This window comes from Antedon bifida, chromosome 6 (genome assembly GCF_963402885.1).
Source record: "Antedon bifida chromosome 6, ecAntBifi1.1, whole genome shotgun sequence".
Classification (NCBI taxonomy): Eukaryota; Metazoa; Echinodermata; class Crinoidea; order Comatulida; family Antedonidae; genus Antedon; species Antedon bifida.
Window position 1 is genome coordinate 16,605,288 of NC_136231.1, and position 24,545 is coordinate 16,629,832.

Genomic DNA, 24,545 nt, shown 5'->3' on the forward strand with positions numbered 1-24,545 from the left:
TTCACACTGTTTCTTTTTCTATAGAAACTACAAAACACTGTTAGCAGTCACGTTTGAACCCCAGCTAATGCAGTCAATCTACCGATAGCTTTTTACTCGGATCTACGTTTAAAATAAGGTGACACAGTGCTTACAAAATGGCAGATCCGCACCACACCCTTCGTGATTTGTGATTTACATAATATGATCGTAAAATCCATAGACCTGTTCATTGTCGCATTGTTTTCATAACAAAAGAGTTACCGGGAACATTAACTTGGCCATGTCACATGCACTATATATTATGACGGAATGTTTTATGTTTCAATATTGTTTTATTGGAAATTCACAATGAAAATATTAAGTTACCTTCGCACTTTCTTAATTATGCACCAGGTACAGATCATGCATGCCGAAGATGATAAATTTATGTTGTTGTTGTTATGAAGTTGGTGGGTTGATTTTAATTTGTTTTTTTAATTGAAAACTAATCCCTTTCTATAACATCAATCATTCATCAGTAATACCTATTATATAGGAGTGTTGTTTTTATGATTATAAATCATTATTAATAGATATTATTTTATTGGAAAAAGATGTATTAACGGTGTAATGACACATCATTGAATTCGGTTCAAACATTCAATTAAGTTCATAATGAACATGACGGTAAACCCGTGTCCTACTTCATTATTTGAACTTAAACGAGAGTAGGCCTAAAGATTTCTAACCACGAAAGTGAGAGGATCTCAAGTGGGGCCTGGGAAAGAGATTTACACTCAACGATCATCTCATCAAAGGGGAGAAGGAATTGGAATTGAAACAGTGAGATTCTTCCGTCGACCTCAAATTTATACAAAACTGACCGAAATCCGCGAAATTTCTGGTGGGACACTCTTATGCGGATGCATTGTTGGTTAGGGTCAACTTTTGGCCCGCCCTAATCAAACAACATATCTACATAAGCTATATATAATATCGTTCTGTCAAATTATCTCAGAGTCGTCGCTATTTTAATCGTAACCTATTTAAATGTCGAATACAAAGTCAAGACAAAATGTGTGAATTATCTAACCATGGAGCTATAAAATTCTAATTTTATAGCTCCATGATCTAACAGAGTCACATCTTTAGTCACTCATTACACGACAGCCAATCAACAACCCGCGCTACACTCGCGGCCCTCATGTGATGACATTATTCACACTGCTTTAATCCCTTATCAAAACGCAAACAGTGAAGTTTTCAAACTCCAAAGGCCAAAAGTAAACGCTGAGCCTGTCGAAGTAACAAGTTTAAGTTGTATTGACTGTAGTGGTGGTCTTGAGTGTCGTAACGAAATACAAATACAATGACAGAAAGGGTAAGTCAACATTAATGCACATAAAACATAAAGTTGTAGAAGTTTTAATGTCATGTTTTAACTTAAGGACGATTTATTAAGCAGGGTTTTAGGCCAACATAAAATAATTAAAAAGTCCAGTAGGTATATCACCTGATGGTGTGAGACACCTGTAATTACATAACCCATGCCTATACTGTGTCCCGTCAGGCGAAGCCGCGAAACACACATTTCGAATCCCTCCCCATATTATTTAGAATCGTGTTAATTCAATGTTATACAAAGAAAGCCAATCATCGTTAGCTACTGTACCTTTTTTTAAATTTAATTACGGTATTTAGTTACGATATTTATTACTTTTTTAACGTTAGGCTTATACATGAGGCATATATGTTTGAATAATACTTATATAATTGTTTATTTATTTATTCCACTTTTGCAATGGACGTACGTAGCTCTAACACTACAACTGAGTAAGCCCTCTTTTGTGTGTGGTAGGTATAACAGCAGCACTGTATAAAAGCAGACCTGTATGCCTTTGTCCATAGGTGAAGTCCTAAGCCATATGCCAATAACGTCAAAATATACAGGTTTAAGTGAAGTTTTAATATAGCATAGGCCTATAGCATACACAAGAATGAAAGCTTTAATGTATCCGTTACGGGATTTCCGGAACGAATATCCGGGACAATATTTCGAGACACGCAGTATAGGCCTTACACGATATTAATGCGTCTGAAATAATTTTTCGGAAAATGAATTAAATTATGTGTTTATTGTAGCGGTAGTTAATGATTTTTACAACCATTGACTGTATCTTGTTTATGTACACAACAATATTAGGCCTAGGCATGACGTCTACTCTTGATCGTAAATAGTGGGATGTGAATGCACTAAAAAGCTTTTCCGAGCTTATGGATTTTTAAAGCGTACGGGTCCAATAAAAAAATGTGCCCGCGCATAACCGAAGTTATGTCGATATAATCAATAGACCGCAGAGAATCGATAAAGCGGGTTTTCGAACATCATTGAGGGATAATTCAAACACAAAATGATGCAATGGTATGCTCTATTTGTCACCCGTATAATAATATAGTTATTATAAGTATATTATTGAGTAGCATGTGTCATGTTACATAACATTAACTAAACACACGCGCCTAAAGGTCCTAATTGTCCAAAATATCGGGAGTTTTAAAAGCGTTATAGAGGAAAACTTCGGATGTTGTTCGAGTGGTTCTAGGTGATAATACACCTTAATTGTGTACAATTAAGGTGGTCGAATATTGTACACATTCGTACTGAACCTAGGGTCGGTCCAGTACGACTATTATAAAGATATTTTGTCTCCATGAGTTTGTATTATTTTAATATGTCGTCACATAATAATATTGTTCACTGTGATTAAAAACTGGATCGAAAAAATAATAATTTACCTGAAAAAATATAATGTAAAGCAAAACATACTTAAATTGTGTCAGACAATGAGTGTTTGGTTAAAAGTAAACGTTTATTTTGTCTTTATATAAGTGAAATAATTATTTTTGTTGGTTTTTTTTCTACAGAAGTGAATAACTTTATTAAAACTGCAAATGGCCTATTCAAAGTCTGATTTTATTAGTCTTCATTTTTCATGTTTTTGGGGGACAATACATCTAATTACATTGTATTTGAAGTATTGTACTTTTCAGCCGCATGAGGGAGTTTTAAAAGCAACAGAATCGTACGCTTTGATGATTTTTACCTCTAACCCATAAACAATTACCGCACACTATAAACACGTCCAAAACAAGCAAATGCTTCGCTTCCTACGAACGCACTTATATAACGCTTTACGAACTTACATAACATAACAGTTTTATGATTAAGTTCAAAGGTCAATTAAGCCTAATACTCTATAGTCTGGCCATAATAATCTTCAGCAGCTTGCTATAGCAGATGCTTATTTTAGCATGTGGACTATAATAATTGGCTGTAAAATCTAAAAATGTTGAAAGCTGTTGATAAAGGCCTAGCAGAAAATGAAGTCGGCTGTATGACTCATGATGAAGTCGAGTGCGTAAGTCAAAAAAATAACATTCATAAAGGTGAATCTGTTTTTCAGGAAAAGCTTTTTCCTTCTGGACACACTTCGTCGTATGGATCAGCAGCAGGATCGGCTAATCAGAATGGGGGAACCAGGAACGGTAAAATTGGACGGTCTCAATCCGTTTCTGGATCTACGATATCTTTCCATGGCATCAATTACAGTGTACCTGTCAAAATAGATGGAGTAAAACAACAGAAAGATATTTTGATGAATATTAGGTAAGTTAATTATGTATGTGGCTTAGACTGTGGATAATATTGAAGAGATGATTATGTTGATTGTTGATAATTAGAATGACCTGAAATCGGATTGAAATGATAAGATTATGAGGTCGACGGTCAAGACAAAGATGATGGTGATGATAATGACGACAAAATGTGAGGAAGAATAGAGGATGATTAATTCATATTACAGATGATGATAGCGATAACAAATAAACGTACACAGTGTCAGTAACATTGACATCGATATTCGATGATTATATTTATGAAAATAACTGTTTTTTATTACTTTACAGTGGTGTATTTCCAAATGGAATGAACGCTATTCTTGGTCCTACTGGTGGTGGTAAAACATCGTACGTAGTATTTTTATAACCATTTTTCAAACAAAGACTAAATAGAAATATATTCAGCTGTGGAAAATTCATTATTAAAGCTCAGTGGACCTTGAACGGTTCGTCATTTAAAATGTGCGTCGCACAATAATATATTTATTAATATTCTCTCATGTGACTATGATCCGTGTGATACAAACAATTGAGTTTCAAAAGCGTTAGGCACTAAACTCTACAGGGCTAACTCGACGGATCACATAGATTTGATCATTTGTTACAAACAAAACACGAGATGATTGTTGTACCCGTATTTTTCTTATAACTGAAAACAACACCATGTAAAAATCACGAGTCAGGTTAGGTTTTAAATAGATTATCATATAATAAAAATAGATTGATTATTTTGTAATCCCAGGGTAGAGTGAAATTACAATTTCACTCTTCCCTGGTAATCCTAAATCAACTCACTAATTTGTCCACTGTGATACCGCCGCCCGTGGGTGAATTCCCCCTTTATGTTCGTGACGTGACAAACGGTGATTACGAGTTACCGTCTCAAATACCACTTTTACAATGGTCGTCTTTTTTATTCCTTTTTTCTCTTTATAATTCCACTAAAACACGGCTCTTGATTATAATTATTTTTTAATTAGATGGTATTTATCGCATACAAGATGTATAACATTCTCCTTTACTGCCTGTCAGGTTACTTGATGTGTTGGCAGCTCGTAAAGATCCTAAGGGATTGTCAGGATGTGTTCTTATAGATGGTGCTACTAGGCCTGAAGATTTCCGATTGGTGTCTGGATATGTCGTGCAGGTGAGAGTTTAAACAAACACTCACCGTTAGGGCAAAGTTAAATATTAACAATATAATTAGGTAGTTAATGAATGGTTATCTATGTTTGTGTTTGTCTACAAAACACTTGGTAATTGCATTACTGCTATTGTGTAATTATATAACGTATAAAGTACGTTACATAATTATAGAATAGCCACAAACTGTGGCTGTTTAGCCTAAGCCTGGTACCCACTAGGACGTAAAGACGTAAGTGCAACGCAAGCGGTGTGACCAATCACAAAGACAGGTCTGATGATTCATCATGTCATGATTGGTCAACTCACTTGCGTTGCGCTTACGTCCTTGCGTTGCGTCCTGAAGCGTGGTTCCCACTAGCGACGCAACGCAAGGACGTAACGCAACGCAAGTGAATTGACCAATCACAAGCGATGGCTTATTCGCTTGTGATTGCTAACTGTCTATAACTTTGCTTGTCATTGGTTAAAACGCTTGCGTTGCGTTTACGTCCTTGCGTTACGTTCTAGTGGGAACCAAGCTTTATAGGAAGCAAGCTGTATCAGTTTCAGTGTGCTTCTCTAAATTCACCACATTTACAGGAATGATGTCAAATCTTTGTGACGTAATCACTACTAGTCATTAATACTGATATAATGTAATTGCTGTTTAGTTATCTTATCATCAGCTTTGTAAAACCACGTCACGTGCTTAAAATGTATTATTAAAATGATTTCAGATTCCAAACTTTTTATTAGTAATGTACTGTATATTATTATGTGTGACAGGATGACGTTGTTGTGGGAACTTTGACCGTTCGAGAAAACCTAGCATTTTCCGCAAAACTCCGACTTCCAAAGACGGTCTCAAACGAAGAAAGAGAAGAAAGAGTTACTGAAATTATTTCAGAGCTGGGGTTGGATAAATGTGCCGATACTATGGTAACTAAATTTACAAGATAATCATTAATTAATTAATACATAATGTTCCCAAGAATTCCACCAAAAGAAGATGATAGCATATTATACGTCCACAGAAGGGCATATGTAGACTTTACCTTGTAGTTATTTCGAGACTTTTCAATGTTTGTCAGAGTTTCAAGCTCAAGTAGTATACGTATGAAACGCCATATGTGCCAAAATATTTATCTTTTTATTAATATTGAAACCCAGATAACATTAGAACCCAAACTAGGCATATGCATGTCTGAAAGAATATACTACTACGTTCAGGGAACGTTTTGATGTAATTGAATTAAAAAAGGGATTGTCTAAAGAATTTGAATACGAATAGTTTTTAAATAATAGAATACGCCTTGACCTAATAATAGTGTGAGGGTAATACTTAATTCCATAATAGTAATATTAATTACGTAGCCATAACATTGGCAAAGGTTCGAGGCACACTCGCTCCATGGTTCTGCTGGTAGAACGAGTCTTCTTGGACAAGGACTATAAACCGTATGTCCAGTGTACACTCATTTGCATTTTAAAGAACCTGTACATCTTTCGAGACGAGTATAGGGGTCTACCCCGGTATACTAGTACATCACAGCCACTGATCAAAACTGGCCCCGCTGGGAGGTCGCCCAGCAGTTACTAGGCCTATAAATAAAATATTTCAATTCAATAAATCTTTCTTATAATCGCAACATTTCTATTGTAGATAAAATATAGATAGATTTTATTATAATATATATATTTGTTAACATAGGTTGGAACGGTATTCATTAGAGGTGTTTCTGGTGGTGAACGAAAGCGAACAAATATCGGTATGGAACTTATAACTAGGCCTGGTGTGCTATTCTTGGACGAACCGACCACAGGTCTTGATGCAAATACGGCTAACTCAGTAATGCTTTTACTTTCAAAGTGAGTTTTCTTGGCATTATATAACGGTAATAAAATTAATGTAGAATTTATGTTATTTTTTATGACCATCATTTACACAAAGCGATGAGCGGACGGGCGGGTTTCCGCTGATGATACATCTACGTGGACAAGCTACGCGGTTTTCCGCTTACTGTTACCGCTCGTCTGTGTAAATTCGCCTGAATTACAAAATTAAAGAACATTGCGTCTTTAAACCTACCCGCATCCGACTCTCGTACGAACCGTATTGTTCCTATAACTTCCGCTACTGCAACCTTTCTCCCACTTGGTTTACTGCTCATGTCTCCACTCTGACACGTACATACATTGCTTCTTTTGAAATACGTTATCGTCGGGCTTGTTAACTACAAGCCCGATGTTTTTTATTTTATTTTATTTTGAATGTTTTAGTGCTTTAGCTTCCCAATCGGAAGATAAGGTTAGAACGATATAGGTTAAGTTAGTTTAAATGTTAACATTGATACACGTGTTGTGGACATGGGTCTGTTACCGTTGCGCTTTTTGGGGATTTTCTTTAGGCCTACTCTACCGTACGAGAATCGACATATATTATTTTAATCTTGTTTTAGATTGAGATTCTAGCCATTATCGTAATACTGAGTAACTAAACTAATGCAATAACCATTCTGTTTATTATGTTTTAAAAGATTATCCAAAAATGGACGAACAATCATATTCTCAATTCATCAACCACGGTATTCAATCTATCGCTTATTTGATAAGCTACATCTTCTAAATGCTGGTGAAACTGTCTTCCATGGACCTGCCAAAGATGCACTGAAACATTTTGAAAATATAGGTATAGTATAGTATTCCAGTAATTTTCTTTATATCGCTCTAGACTTGTCCCACGTCTGTAGTTAGTTCGAGGCTTTTTGATGTATGAAACGCCATATTTATTCTTTTAACAAATATTAACTCAAAACTCCGTCTGGAACCCAGACTACTATGTTCCTATGCGGACGTTCTTTTAACTTGTGGAATCATTGTTTTGTATGAATAATTAGCGATACTAATACTTTCTTTATTTGTATTGATATTCATGCATACATAGTAAATGCCATTATGGTTAGAATATTTTCACTTTCGATAGCGCAATTTCGATAAGCTCACCGCTTCCTCTCACATCATGTGGATGGATGATTGTTATTCCATGCATCTTACCAACACATTTTCGATCGAGAACATTACATCAACGAATTCAATATTTAATTATTTCAAAAAACAAAGACAAGACAAAGAGATGAACACCTCAAAAGTTAGCTTACTATCGAGTTTAGATATTATGGAAGCATATATTAAATACAGATAAAGTATACATTAAACGTTTCAAAATGTCGGTTTCGATCGGGAAGTAAAAGCGTTTGCTACAAATATTTGGTAAACGTGATTACAGTATGTCTAATAATAGCTTAAGCTTGGTTCCCACTAGCGACGCAACGCAAGGACGTAACGGAACGCAATGTAAGTGATTTGACCAATCACAAACGATGGATTATTCAAACAGTGGCTTGTCATTGGTGAACTCGCCTGTGTTGCGCGTACATCCTTGCGTTGCGTCTCTAGTGGGAACCACGCTGTATGAATTTTACGCAAGAAAAAGATGATGGACGGCAGCAGGCAGTCTCTTTAAATAATTGTCTTTTCTTTCAAATTATTTCAGTTAAAAAAATGTTTACATACGGGTTGAAAGTATAACGGTAATCTCACATATTGCTTTATTCAAAAAGGTTACGAATGTGAAGCTCACAACAACCCACCTGATTTCTTTCTTGACGTAATAAATGGGGATAGCGTAAGGTCAAGCGATCTAGAAGAGGTTACAGTAGTTGGTAGCGAAGCTGTAACAGGTATGTATACATACATATATGTGTCGCCTGCATGATAATTCTCATTGCACATAAATAAACTAATGAATCAGGTTAAATACTTTCACTTTTACATCCCACTCACCAGGCACACCAAGTCCCTGGACTTTTATAATGCATTCTTGCAATGGAAATGTTTTGCTATTAGTTGCATTTTATTGCTGATGCGAATCAGTTTTGAAACTGCTGAATATTCAAATAAATTGACACTCTGTGTTCATCAAGATTGTAAACTGTTACTTTCAAAAGGATTCAACGGAAATGATTTTCTCTAAAGTTAACTAGATTTAAAACATGTACAATTGTATAATAGGGAAGAGTTAAATTAATTTAACTCTTCCCTGGTATAACTAAATTAAGACAACATGTGTTAATTGAGATTGTAAAATGTTACTTTCCCATAGGATTCAACGGAAATTCAGCTACGAACAGCAAATCTCTGGCAGATATGTTTTTAGACACATCGTATCAGAAAACAATGGAACAAGAACTTGACAGTATTTGGAAAACATACACCGGCAGTGAAGAAATGTTTTCGCAAAAACTCGACTATCCAACTTCATTTCTTACGCAGGTAAGGCCTTTAGGCTATATGGACATTATGTTACGATGTCCGGATATCTTTACTTTGGTCAGTTACAAGTAATACCTAATGAGGAATGTGTTTCTGTTGAAAAGGTTCTAAATTCTTTCATAGCAAGGCAATGTGTAGTTGGTAGGTTCATAGAAGATGTTGTTGACGCCCCCACAACATCTTCATAAGTTGTTTAAACATAAATAAATAGTTGTTGAAAGCAGAGTTGTGACGAGTCCGTGATACAAATAATTTGTGTTCGTTTTTTCACCTGAATTTATCTGTGCTAAGTATTATACAGTATACAGTGGATCCGGGACGATTTTTTCGAAGGTTGGGATGGACATTCAAGTTTTTCAACCACTCCAAAAAACCTTACCAGATAGGATTTTACTTCGATATTAGGCATATTGATAAATACACAAGATTAAATCAGGTGTCAAAGGCGAAGTTAATCATAAAAAAAATACATGTAGTAAATGAAAATATGATCTATATATTCTTATCCCTCAGCAGAGAGACCCAGCTGGTCTGTCATACGTGTTGAGATGTATTCATTTTATTTTATAAATCTTTCTTACACTTTTCAGCTATCTGTCGTGTCTAAGCGATCTGTCTTGAACTTACTAAGAAATCCAGCTGCATCAACAATTCAGGTAATCATAACAAAATACTAAATGTATTTATATTATTTATTGTATTAGTATATTATATTTTTATTATTTAAATAGCTTAGTTATTAGCTTATATAACTTATATTTTCCTAGCGTACTGAGTTTTTGATCCGCCTTTTCTTGTGGTTACGAAGCGCGACAAATAAAAGCCATGAACCATTCAGGTTCAGTCCAAGAAAGATCTCCAATGCTCGTTTAGAAATCTAACATTGCTTTTCTTAAGTCTATACAGTATATTCTGTGTAACTCATGTCTTAATTTTGTTTACAGTTGGTTGTTATGGTGATATTTGGACTTATTGTCGGTGGCATCTATTTCCAGCTTGATAACAGTCTAACGCCTGGAATTCAAAACAGGTAAAATTTCTTTATCAACATGTTAATAAGAGCTGCTGTCGAGTCGAAAGTCATTTTGCACACACATACTTACAAAAATATTAATTTCTTTTGTACATACATTTGCATTCATTAACTTTTAAATTGGCTTTGTTTTTAATTCAGAGTTGGTGCATTTTTCTTTCTTGTGATGAACATGATATTTTCAAACATGGGAGCAGTTGAAGTTTTTATTCAAGAAAGGGTTATCTTTAAGTATGAATATTTACATAATGTACAACTGTTACTTTAGTTATAAAAATGATCGATACCTTAATTGAAAAGTGAAAATAGCATGATACATAATAGGCCTACATACATTAGTCCATGTTTGTATTGCGTGATTAGTTTCTTAGAAAACATAAATAAATCTTAGCATTATAATGTTTTGAAACAGTTGAAACATATTATTTGTGTTTCAGTCACGAGTCTGCCAGTGGTTACTACCGTACTTCTTGTTACTTCATGGCGAAGGTGTTCTGCGATCTTCTCCCGATGCGAGTGTTACCAACATGTGTATTTTCAGCTATCACGTACTGGATGATAGGTAATTCAGGAACATTTGCACATTACAGCATTAATCATGCTGTTGCTGTTGCTTCATTAATCATTTGTTACTTGCGTGAAATTATTATGATTTTCACAATCTAATTTTTATTAATAATACGTCACTGATCGAGTGCTAATCGGTCCGTGGTATGGCCTATGGGAATGTCTAAAACTAATAGTATAACTTCTGGAAATGTTGAGTACGAACTAAATATTTTCCAAAATATCATTTTTATTTAAAACAAAACACACAAAACGCTTCGTTTTTTAAATTGTGATTACCCGTTACCTAGTGCTAACCCTCTTAAAATAATTTCATTTTTATGTATGCTTCTCGTAATAGTATGACTATAATAATGGTAAAAACTATAATATCGAGGATGACCCTACCTGAATCCATAAATGACTTGCGATAGTTAGTCAGTTAGAATCTGCTTAGTGACAGCAGCAGGGTGTTTGTTTAGCAATGGTTCCTTACTAATTCACATTTAGTATATACCTTAATTGTTAATATTTTCTTTCAGGATTCGTTCCAGAAGCTTCGAACTTCTTTATATTCCTTTTGGACTTAGTTGTGACATCATTCACTGCATGTAGTCTGGCGTTCTGTATGGGAGCTAGAATAAACATCGTTGGAATTGCAACTCTTCTTGTATCAATGGCCTACGTTTTTATGATGGTACGATTCATTGATTCAATTCTTTTCAATTCATTTTAATGTTTTCACTTTTACTTTGAATGAAGGGAATGAAGCGTCTATGAAGTGTTTATTTAATCTACCAACACCCGGATCCATTATGTAGTATTACATAAAATGTATTCTTCTTAATAATATGATGAACATTTATTCACCACTGAAAAATGGTGCAATATGGGGGTGTGCGAGTTACAAAATAATAAATAAATAAATAAAATTGTGCTTCTAAATACAAAAATAGTGATAAATATGTGTTTATTTTTAACCCCTTTGTATAGGTATTTGGCGGTTTTCTTGTAAATATTTCTTCATTGCCAAGTTGGCTGCAATGGTTACAGTACACAAGCATTTTTAGATACAGCCTAAACGTAAGTTTTATTCGTTAACAAACTGATATATATGGTCATCGATTACTATAATTGGTTTACTGTGTATCACATCATGTTATAATCCAAAATGAAATTTGTAGGAAAAGTTCGAGTTCGAAATTGTTCAGATTCATACAATTTTTCTATGAATCAGAAAACGAATCAGTGATTCGGTTCACCAAATATTATAGACGCAGGAATATATACGATAGGATTGTTTGAACGTTAGATTCAACGTCTATATTTAGAGTTTCGGCTCATATCTGACGAGAAATCTGGCTTCCAAGTTTCCAAAACTTTAATGTTGCTTAAATAAATATTTTAAAACAATTACATTTGTTATTTCATTGAAACATTGTATTGTATTATCTTTTTTTATACTAGACGTTGCTTATCAATGAATTTGCTACATCTACGTTTTGCCCTGTAAACGTAACACTAACAGATCCATGGTAAGAAATCACAGCATATTAACAATTTAGTCTTAAGTATTTACTTACTTACTCGTTTACAGATGACTTGCGATAGTCGGTTATTATATGCCTAATGACAGCAACAGAATCGAGGTTGTGTTTGTTTAACGATGGTGTATATAGATGGTGTTCGAAGACACGCCTATCACTCTTTTCCTTGTTTAATATTGGTTTTCAAATACATCATAAATACAGAAACAGCTTGTAAACCCATGTGCTAGAATTTGAACAATATGTTTGGAATTATTAAAAATCTTCCTCGAACATGATTTTGAGAGATAAATAAAAATAGCATTGCTTAAAGATGTATTGTCCCCCAAAAACATGAAAAATGAAGATTAATTAAATCAGACTTTGAATATGTTATTTTGTAGTTTTAATAAAGTTAATCACTTCCGTAGAAAAAAAAACCGAAAAAATTAATGTTTTCACTTATAAAATGACAAAATAAATGGTTAAATTCAACCAAAAACTCATTGGCTGACAGCCAATTTGACCATTTTTTGCTTTAAATTACATTTTTCAGGTAATACACTATTTTCAATCATTTTTGGTCAAAGTGGATAACTATTCGGTTACATTAAAATGGAATATTCAACAAAAATTGTTTTAAGAATTATTTTTTCAAGGGGACAATACATCTTTAATATTGATGTTTTCAAATACGTCATAAGTACAGCAACAGCTTGTAAACCCATGTGCTAGAATTTGAACCATGTTTGGAATTATTAAAAATCTTCCTCGAACATGATTTTGAGAGATAAATAAAAATAGAATTTTTAATATTAAAATGTAGGTTTGTACGAATGAAATGCTATAGGCCGCGATCCTATTTTTGTATGATTTCACACCCACGCAATAATAATAACAACAACGCATTAAAACACTATTAATTGGATACTGAATGTTATGAAATTAGAGCTACACTCTCATCGTAACCGGATTTCGGACTGGCGGCGGGATAATTAGCCGAGAAAATGAGTGCATGTCTTTAGTAGAATCGTTCATACTCATTTCGGTTTATAAATGTAAACGTACTTGTTCGAAAGAAAATAGTAACACAGCCAGAATTTTCTCCTGTCACCGGACCAAATTCGGGCTCAATGTGAAGGTAGCTTTAATCTGTACATGTATGTATTATGTATTCATATATTAATTACTATTATTTTTGTTTTGTTTCAGTTTACCAGGAACAGTTTACCTTAATGAGCAAGGCATTGATTACAGCTCATGGGGATTATGGCAAAACCAGGTTGCAATGGGTGTTATATCTATAGGGCTTCTACTGATAGCATATTTACAGATGAGGTTGTCACCCAAGTTTAAATAAATCAAATTGATTCATTTCATCATACATAATGTTTAATCAGACAAAAAGCATCTATTTGAAAATTGAGGCACTTCTTACAATCATCCTTTAGTATTATACTACAATAATCGTAGTCATTATAATGGGGTAAAGTAAGTTATTCATAGAATAAGTTGATTTATGTTGATTGCAAACTTCAATCAAATGTATACTGAATTCACTAACAATGACTACGCACATTTTAGATTTTAGCGAGGTAAAATACAGATCTGTCTCTTTCTGTATATCCTCTGTTTTTATATTTCAATTGATATAACTTTCATTGTTTTAATTTAAATTTGAAGTTTTAATTCTTCCAAAGTTACTTAAGGAGTGACTGATAAAAATGAAATGTCTTCCCCGTATTTTGCTAAAAGACAAAATAATTCAGTAGATTACAAAATGATTCAGAAATCTGTCGTATGATCGACATTTAAACAAAATAGTGATGTACAGTATTATGGGATTTTTAGATGTTTATATTTGTAATATTACAATTTTGTAAAGATAATTTAAACTATTATAGCTCGCCGTCCAATCATAACACGTGTTCAATACTCCAACGCAATCAATAAACATAGTTTAGTAACATAAGTTATGATTGTATCTATATCACTGTGTCTTTCTGACTGACCGACTGATTTTTAATTTGAAAAGAACCGCAATAGTATTTGTTGGTTCTTTTGTTGTACTCCTGGGGCATTAGATCAAATAAAAATTGGTTCTAGTTATTGTAAATTAATTCATGGATTTTGTTATTAAACAACCGTGACAAATTTGCACTTGGTATGATTCTACAGTAGTTTAACATGACATTGAAAACTTCGCCTGGCGTCTCAGATTTAAACCTTTAACTTAAAACCGAAGATCCAGTGTAGGCCTACACTAGCTCATTTGAATGTTAGTGAAACCAGTACATCTTTCGGAAGATTAAAGAGTTACTTCTACTTATTAAAATGTCCTTCTTCATCTGACCAACCAGTTTACCTTTCAGAACTTGATTATTATTCCCGGTGCCTCGGTAAATTAGAAATATTAGGAAGGCAGTTTAAGATTGCTCCTATCACTGTCGTCGCTAACAAGGCTGATAGTAGAGCAGTTAATAACATGAGCTGTGCATTTTATTACCAAAGCATGAAACTTGGCACAAAGTTTCTTTGATGTATATAGATTCAAAATATCGTGGGGTGCCAAGTGTCCAACGTCCGGTATGGCGGCCATCTTGATTTCAAAATGGCCGCCATAAAATCAAAAAATGTTCATATCTTGGCAACTATACACATTAGAGACTTAATTCTGGTATCAAATTGTTCACAAACTATATATTTCTATTTGCTCTAGTGAAAAGTTTCGTCCAAAAATGACCGGAAGTGACGTTTCTTACAGTTTGACCTTTGACCTCGTATTTGTATATCTCTGTAACTACTGGTCATTTTCAATCGATTTTGGTTTCATTTTGTTCAGAATAAATACATTTATATTTGTAGTAATAGAACATTTTCACATAAAATGACCGAAAATACAATTTATGACCTTTGACATTTATTTATTGATTTTTAATTATGTGAATATACTGTATGTGGTTTTTGTTGGTCTTAAATGCACCTAATTTTGAACTTTTACCTGATAGGCGTAATTATATTAAATGATTAATGGACTTAAATTGTATATAGTACATAAAATTGGTAAACATTGTGCTTGGTGGTACCATTAGTTCAACGATGTTGGCACCTTCTGATTCGCTAAAAGTTTTAATAGTTTGACAGAGGAAATAACATACATGTATGGATTCATGGAATACCGTAAAACCTCAAAAAGGTGATAGTATGAGCTTCTTTTCGAGATAGACTGTATTTGAATTTCAAATAATTAGTATGATGATCGTGTTTATATCAATATTATTATAATTAATGACCTTACAAAGAACCCTTTATATTTCAACAATTAAGCCTCAGTTATTCTACAATTTATTGTTTTCCAAGTGGTAGGCCTATTTTGATTGCATCTTCTTTTTGTATGCTTCCTGGGTTAATATGGTCCTAACCCTCCTTCTTTGTCTGTAGATGGTCTTACACCCCTTTCTTTATCTGTGGATGGTCTTATACCCCCTTCTGTGTCTGTGGATGGTCTTATACCTCCTTCTTTGTCTGTTGATGGTATTAAACCCCTTTCTTTGTGTGTGGATGGTCTTACACCCCTTTCTTTGTCTGTGGGTGGTCTTACATCCCCTTCTTTGTTTGTAGATGGTCCGACACCCCTTCTTTGTCTGTGGATGGTCCTACACCTCCTTCTTTGTCTGTGGATGGTCTTATACCCTCTTCTTTGTCTGAAAGTAGTCCTATACCACTTTCTTTGTCAGTGGATGGTCTTACACCCCCTTCTTTGTCTGTGGATGGTCTTATACCCCCTTCTTTGTTTGTGGATGGTCTTACCTCTCCTTCTTTGTCTGTGGATGGTCCTACACCCCCTTCTTTGTCTGTAAGTAGTCCTATACCCCTTTCTTTGTCAGTGGATGGTCTTACAACCCCTTCTTTGTCTGTGGACGGTCCTACACCCCCTTCTTTGTCTGTGGATGGTCCTATACCCCTTTCTTTGTCAGTGGATGGTCTTACAACCCCTTCTTTGTCTGTGGACGGTCCTACACCCCCTTCTTTGTCTGTAGATGGCCTTATACCCCTTTCTTTGTCTGTGGATGGTCTTATACCCCCTTCTTTGTGTGTGGATGGTCTTACACCCCCTTCTTTGTCTGTGGATGGTCTTACACCCCCTTCTTTGTCTGTGGATGGTCTTATATCCCCTTCTTTGTCTGTGGATGGTCTTATACCCCCTTCTTTGTCTGTGGATGGTCTTATACCCCCTTCTTTGTATGTGGATGGTTTTATACCTCCTTCTTTGTATGTGGATGGTCTTACACCCCCTTCTTTGTCTGTGGATGGTCTTACACCCCCTTCTTTGTCTGTGGACGGTCCTACACCCCCTTCTTTGTCTGTAGATGGCCTTATACCCCTTTCTTTGTCTGTGGATGGTCTTATACCCCCTTCTTTGTGTGTGGATGGTCTTACACCCCCTTCTTTGTCTGTGGATGGTCTTACACCCCCTTCTTTGTCTGTGGATGGTCTTATATCCCCTTCTTTGTCTGTGGATGGTCTTATATCCCCTTCTTTGTCTGTGGATGGTCTTATACCCCCTTCTTTGTCTGTGGATGGTCTTATACCCCCTTCTTTGTATGTGGATGGTTTTATACCTCCTTCTTTGTATGTGGATGGTCTTACACCCCCTTCTTTGTCTGTGGATGGTCTTACACCCCCTTCTTTGTCTGTGGATGGTCTTACACCCCCTTCTTTGTCTGGACCCACTACTTTGATTGATTAAATCAGACATTGTTTCTTGTATGATTAGGAGACCATGACCTTCAAAGTGAAAGTCCACAGGTGGATGCCTAAAAAGGTCTTGTACAGAACAGTATATTGTAGGTCCATGTCACTAATTTGAGGATTACTTGAATAATTATATTGAGATGTCTTTTACGAATTGATTTGGTTCGGATTTTGCTAAAAAATCAATGACTAGAGAAAATCGAGGAAAATGATTCAGATGAAAGGTTTACAGCAAAGGCCCATTACCATAAAAATGGAGTACATTTTTTTAGATGCAACGAAAATGAACAAGAATTATCTGAGTTTTTGACTAAAGAAAGTAGGTCTACTGCACAAATGCAGGATAAGTTTGTAGTAAGTACTTTGAAAGACGATATTCTCTTCTCTTAACTCATGAAAATGAGAACTTTCCGAACTTGTCTCATATGCAACATCAAAGAGGCCAACGAAAGAATGCTACTTTACATCAAAAATTTTTCCAAATGCCATCTAACAATTCAATTCAACATATGGTATAATACATTTAAAAAAAGAAAGATGAAGGAGAGAGGACCAAAACTTTTATCTAACGATTGACAAATCACAGTTAAGCAAACAAGTGGGCATAGATGAGCTCAGTGATCTGTCATTATGCCTATCCTATCACGTCAAAAATTCAGAATAATAATTCCTGGTCATTTTTGCGTTAAGTGTCATTTATTTCGGTATAAAAATTAGGTGCATTTATACCAATGTAAACCACATACAGTATGTTCACATAATTATATATGTCAAAGGTTATAAATTGTATTTCCAGTCATTTTATGTGAAAATGTGTCATTACTACAAATATAAATGTCTCTATTCTGAACAAAATGACACCAAAATCGATTGAAAATGATCAGTAGTTACTGAGATATACAGATAAGAGGTCAAAGGTCAAACTGGAAGAAACGTCATTTCCGGTCATTTTTGGACGAAACTTTTCATTAGAGCAAATAGAAATATGTGGTTTGTGAACAATTTAACATCAGAATCAAGTCTCTACTGTTTATAGTTGCCAAGATATGAACACTTTTTGTTTTTATGGTGGCCATTTTGAAAGCAAGATGGCCGCCATACCGGACGTTGGACACTTGGCACCCCCCGATATTTTGAATCTATATACATCAAAGAAACTTTGTGGAAAGTTTCATGCTTTGGTAATAAAGTGCACAACTTGGCTATTTTTATGGCGTTAACTGCTCTACTATGAGAGGTTCGCCAGGTCTTAGCCTCAAACCCTTACTGTACAAAGACATCTGTTGTATTTACAAAACTCAACCTCTGTGTAGTTTGTAAATGAAAATCTGGCAATTATTGACAACACCACCAATGATAATCATCACAAATGTCAGTAAGAAATATAAAAGTGGTAACAAACATCCCAGTTAAACCTCTAGGGGACAGAGTGGGTGGAATAGGTGTTAGAGACTGGAGACAATTGCCTGCGGGACCAGAGTGGGTGACAGCGCTTCAGGATATAAACACTCTCGTTTTAATGTCTCTGCCAACGAGAATGTTTTCTTATAATTTCGAAAATGACAAACAACATAGCATCAGGCTGAGGTGATAGATGATATTTATTCATCTCCATTACATAGTGTGTAATGAGGTGTCATAAGAAAACGGTCAATATAAATAAAGAATATATACATAATGAGTCGTTGAAACATGTTAAAGTATACAGAATTTCTACGTTTCTGTAGTTCAATAACACATGTCAATTATATTTATACGATCGTCAAAATTAATTATATCTGTGAAAGTTAAATTTCCCTTAGGAAAATTATAGGATCACATTCATTAAAGAATAGGTCATTACAGTCAATGGACTCATCAGTTTTGCTTTTAAGTATTATATGATGGACTTCATTTGAGAAACGCTTAGATAATGGAGTGGAGTTCTAAGCAAAATCAATTTGAAATCATGTATATAACATACAAAGAAAGTTTTATATCACGCATGATAATACGTCAATATGAGTTAGGTTCCTAATATTATACTAAATAAGTTACCGTTTTTAGTCGCGTGGACGCGACTCTATAGTTCACTATGTCGGTCGGTCGGTCTGTCTGTCGGTCTGTCGGTCTGTCTGTCGGTCCGGTATCACTATGCATTGTAGCATGCGACTTAATGGCTGTTGGCCTTGTTTCAAAAACAATACCAGGAAAAATAATAATATATACATAGATATTCACAGACATTCTCGTGACATTAAAAACACGAAGAAATGGAACAAATCAAATGAACCAGGTATTAATTTCATTTTCTTTTCTTTAAACTAATAATTAAATTAAATTAGCAGTTGACTAATGCTCTGTCTACACTATGAAATTAGTTTGACAAAAAGTGCCTAAATAATGGTAGTGATATGACGTAATCGTGTCCATATTTGGGCATATCACTTTTCTTTTCTATTTTACAAATAATTGAATCAAATTAGCAATTGACTAAAGACGGATTAACACAAATTGTATTTCAGACTTATCCAAAAATCTGTTTTTATATTTTTATCAATTATAGAAAAAGATTAATCAAACATTACATACTCATAACTTTTAAAATTACTATTGATTTTTCAATTGTTCTGAGCATTGATTTTCTGTATCCTTGAAAACACTGGAACAGGCTTAATGTTCATATTCATCAAAGCACCCACGCATTGATCACTGGATCTTCAAATCAATCAGTATTTACATTGTTGAGCCAATTACTTTGCATATTATGCTTTAACAGTATATCTTATTCCAGGTTAACATTATAGAAGTAAGTTTACATATAGTGTTCTTAGTGCTGTATTGCACATACGACAATATTATCCAATGACTGGAGAAAGACACAGTACCGAGAATCGGTATATAGGCCTATTCATACTGTTTTCAATGAAAATGTGACTTCTACCGATAGTATGTGTGGGCCTAAGACCGTGGAGAAATACAAGAGCCAGTATTATAACCGTAAACAAACAACACTTAGAGGGCAGCTACAGTACTAACTTGGGTCCTGTATTTATTAGTACCGATACAGTATTTATATAATGAATGTGCATTTATTGATTTATTGCCCCCCCCCCCCCACCTGCACACCCCCAAAAATAACCCCATTATTATGACTCGAATAAAGAATTGATACATTATGTGTCCTAGACAGAGTACGAGGACTGAAAGTAGCCGCTGCTGTGCTAATGAGAACAAAAATTGTATAGAGAAAAAACGTTTTAGTTAGGTAGAGCACTGACACAAATGTATTTTATTATATTCGAGGGCTACAATTCACAAATACAGTTACTATTATAGGTTGCGCTATCTGTAAAATCTTTTCCTGGTGTACACGCGTGCCACATTCGAGGCAATGATGAATGTCAAATACCACAAACCTCATACGATGTACAAACTACACCACTGACGTCATCATTCTATGAATATTCTATATATCCAATTATAGTTAATTTTGAGTGAACCCTTAAGCATAGTCGTTACTTAAGGCCACTGTACTGGGGAACATTAATTTCAATGTTAAAACTGCTTTAATGTTTACAACGCTTGTTGTGCAATAAACAATGACTTAAATGTACGTTCATGTTGTTCGCTATTGGTATTATTAGTAATAAACTTTAGGGTATAATTTGTCACTAGTATATATCAAAACTGCTGTTAGCAGAATTCTGATAAACAGGAAAATGTCAACGTTTTTGTGGGTATTAGACTGTGATTCTAATGATTTATCTTTTATCGTTCTAGACACAGTACAGTTTCACTGTGATACCAAACATCACTTTTGTTTGTTGTTTTATGTTATTATTGAATATCGAATGTTATAAATGTACACCATGGTTTAGAAATGAATTATCTGGCAGTTATATTTAGATTAGTAGTCCTATTTCATGGTGTTTTTTTCAACTTTTATATTCTGCTTAGCTAATATCAGTTACTTGTTTCTATATCATCTATATCAATATTTCCCTATGGATAAACAAAAATTGCAATGAACCAAAGTGTACTTTAACACGTTTAGTCCACATGGATCTTATGAAGTCACTTGACAATACAGTTTTCATCCCGTTCTACAGTTCATTGCTATTTATAACGGTTAACTTACACGTATTCTAACTTTGAGACCCGTATGTCCGCATCTCTCTACGCGCGCGTTTATTATTCACTATCTTTTCATGATGCCTACCGTATGAAAATTAAGTGAAGATGTTGACGCCGTGCCGTGCATCATCACCATCATTCTCAACAACAGCTAGTTGTTTCATTTATTGTATTGGTTATCACATAACTACATACAGACCATGGAAACTTACTTCTGCTACCAATCAAATAGTCTTGTTATAATTAGTTTTTTTTTTTAAAGTAGAGCGATGTTAATGTTTGCCAGAAGACACGTTATTAATGTTCAAGAATAGAATGAAAATTATCTGGTGATAATGATAATTTTGACACATTAAAGTAATGCATCGTTTTTAATGATGGAAATTATTTTGAAATAACGTGTACCGTTAAACAATACAGTGTTATAATTATGATTATCATTATTTTTATTTATTTTGCTGACAACATAAAACAATACTGGACCTGACGATAATAAAAGTAATACTAATTGAAGCTTTACAGTCAATGAGCATCGGCGCAGTCGCGGTTCGCTAGTTTTTAATATACTAAATCCTCGTGGTGCATACTCAAACAAGAGCCGCGGTTACAATTTATATTCTCAGACATTTTAATTTTATCCAAATACTAAAATTAAAATTAGAAGTACCACAATGAAATTGAATCTGTCGATTATATTTTCAACGAGTAGATTCGTCTTAAAAAATATAATAACACTGCAGGTATAATATATTACTAAGGTTTTCATATTCTAAAGTACTTAATAAATTATAACACGTATTTCAAATACTCTATCACGTGGTGAAATTATATATAAACGTCCCCACGCATTATATCTAAGGCTCAATAACTAATAATAATCTTGAATAATATAACAATGATTTGTAAAACCTTCGAGATTAAATCTATGACTACTTTGATATTTGTTATTCCTGAAGTAATGAATGTTTTGTATTTTGAATTGAATATATAAGAATATTTCCATTCTAATATTCGTTCTAATATCTGTTGTATAACTTCAACTCATAAACATTTATTATTCCTCTTTCTTTTCACTTCCTTGGAAAAATCCAAGAAACATTTATTCATTACATAAAGCCTTTGGCCCAAATAATATATAACAACACTATCTAGAATCATAAAAAGAGTGCGTTTAAAAATTCTGCTTTGCGTTTAAATGAAAAAACAAACAATTCCAGCTTATAATGGAATCAGTATTTGTAGTAGACATAAAATAAATACATTTAATTTAGATGGATTATAATATTTAGTTTTAATATTTGAATAAAAGGAACAAACTCAAGTTAATTTGTCTTTAATTTTATCATCTTCCTCTTTCAATTTTCAATTATGTATATATATTAGGCCTATCACGTCATCATCATTGGCAACATTATCGATGGCTATTCTCAAAAGTAAGAAAGGAAGATGATTTTAGTAAGCGAATAATAGAAATAGATACAAATGACAATTACATGTAATCTTACTAATTTGTAGTTAACTTTAAATTAACAATGGCATTGATACATGATGTATAACAATAAGTATTTAATCCTTTGTAGACATGAACGATCCAAAGTTTATCCGATAATTGATGTCAACAAAAACTGGTACGTCAACATGACGTACTATTTTGCGAAAAAGAGAGTTGCCGCGGTACATTCATGTTGCCCATGTTTGTTCAATTCTCCTTTTTTTTTCATTTTCTATCTTTCAACATTTGTAGGAAATAAAAAGATATTTATATAATCGTACACGAATTGGGATCCGAATATTGGATTGACCTTCCTCTCACCATCCGTCAACCTTCTTCGATACATTCATAAGTCATCATAACAAGATTTTACCCTGTCTTTGGTGTCATGGCTGACCTGTTTGATTTTGCATCATCTGGTACTGGTACTGGTTCATAGAGACATCTAGTAGCCATTAAAATCAAGTTGGCATTTTTAGATTATATGATATATAATATAATATGTATAATGCGACATTTTATAGCGCTATTTTATGAAGATCATCGTATCATAAAAGTACAATAATCTAGTCACTAAATTGCTGTATCCGACGTTTATTCTCCAGGATATTTTTTTTCTATGTGTTGAATGTTTAATTATTTTTAGTTCAAAAATACTAAAAATGGTATGTCATTGAGTTAATATAAGTTGCCTTTAAGTACATGTTTATGGTATATGTGGGATTTTGCACAATAAAAATAGAATTCCAGAAATAATCAATCTCCGTTAACGTCAAAACATGTCAATTTTCACTCATTGAGATAAGTATACGAAAACACTCATCCGATGCACAGTCCACCTACGAGCACGCTTATTAAGTGTAAGAATCACGAATTTCTGATGAAAAATATTTATTGATATAAACAATGTAGGCCTACATTGCCAGTGTACATTCATGTTTTCGTTTTACAAGTTAGCTATTGTGATATTTTGTTTGTATTCCGTCTTTCCTCTTTCATTATTTTCTTTATCAAAAATGAAGAATATAAAGCATATAGCTTACAACAAACATATAATGCATCATGGGAAGGGTTAAACATAATTTTTGGCAAATTCATTTTGTATCGGTTTATTTAAAATATAGAACCAGTGATATACCTGTATTATTATTTGGTTTGAGACAAATCTCCTCGTTGAAAATGTAATTTTAGGCATTGTAAATATTTATTTTCATATGTAGTTCGACTAATTTGCATACTTTTTTAAAACAACCAATCAATCAGTTGGTCAGATAAACAGCAAATTAGTCATCCATTGCAAATCTAACCAATAATTATCTACATCATTAGAACCGCAAATTCTAGAAGACTACTAAGTTCCTAGAAAACGAGGCTTCGAGTTTGATTGGAAAAGTGTTATAATTTTACAGTGTAGACTAGATGAACTTTGACACAAACTAGTTTGCAGAGTTAGCAACCAATATCAAACAAAGATAGCTCACGTTTGAAAAAACTTGGTTTTCTGACAGTTCTTATCCATGATCCTGAAGATGGAAAATTATCAAACAAATGTTGTTCAAAAACTTTTTAAACATTATTTCATAAACTCTAAATTGTAGCAAACACGATCTTTTAAATCTTAAAACTTCCACTTTTGGAGAAGTTTACAGGTTCATGTGACCACAATGCTATTAATTATATGTATATATAAGTTAGTATAATAGTATCATATCTATTATCTTGCAGTACTATAAATTGTTAAGTAAAAAATTGGGATTTGGAATAAAGTGAAGGAAATTAAAAAAAAAAGAAGTTTCTATACTTTGGCAAACTATTTGTTTAAAAACTCAGAGTTTGCTCGATGAACAGAGAAGTTTACCAAAGTTTGCTAAAGCAGACGATCAGTTGACTATATTTTATCAAACTTTGAATTTTTATAATTTGTTCAAGTTTGCTATTGTAGACTACAGTAGGTCTAAGTTCCCAAAACCAAGTTTGTTAA

At 33.8% G+C, this 24,545-nt stretch overlaps 2 protein-coding genes across 3 annotated transcripts in view; one reads left to right on the top strand and one right to left on the bottom strand.

Annotated features, from left to right (window-relative positions):
* The window catches only part of LOC144845394 (tetraspanin-5-like), a 206,048-nt gene that overhangs the window by 73,486 nt on the left and 108,017 nt on the right, over positions 1-24,545 (bottom strand). The gene's annotated exons all lie outside the window — the stretch shown is intronic.
* Positions 1,316-14,162, top strand: LOC144845297 (broad substrate specificity ATP-binding cassette transporter ABCG2-like). 2 transcript variants are annotated; one of them, XM_078702512.1, is made up of 17 exons: positions 1,316-1,342; positions 3,426-3,628; positions 3,928-3,987; positions 4,672-4,786; positions 5,551-5,703; positions 6,476-6,633; positions 7,302-7,453; positions 8,385-8,504; positions 8,927-9,096; positions 9,687-9,752; positions 10,041-10,126; positions 10,271-10,360; positions 10,567-10,691; positions 11,218-11,372; positions 11,669-11,758; positions 12,143-12,210; positions 13,414-14,162. In XM_078702512.1, exons 1-17 carry the CDS (start codon positions 1,331-1,333, stop codon positions 13,559-13,561), a joined length of 1,971 nt encoding a protein of 656 aa, XP_078558638.1. In that variant the 5' UTR covers positions 1,316-1,330; the 3' UTR covers positions 13,562-14,162. The 2 variants fall into 2 exon arrangements, with proteins under 2 accessions (XP_078558638.1, XP_078558637.1); XM_078702511.1 differs by lacking the exon at positions 1,316-1,342 and having other exon boundaries at positions 3,295-3,628.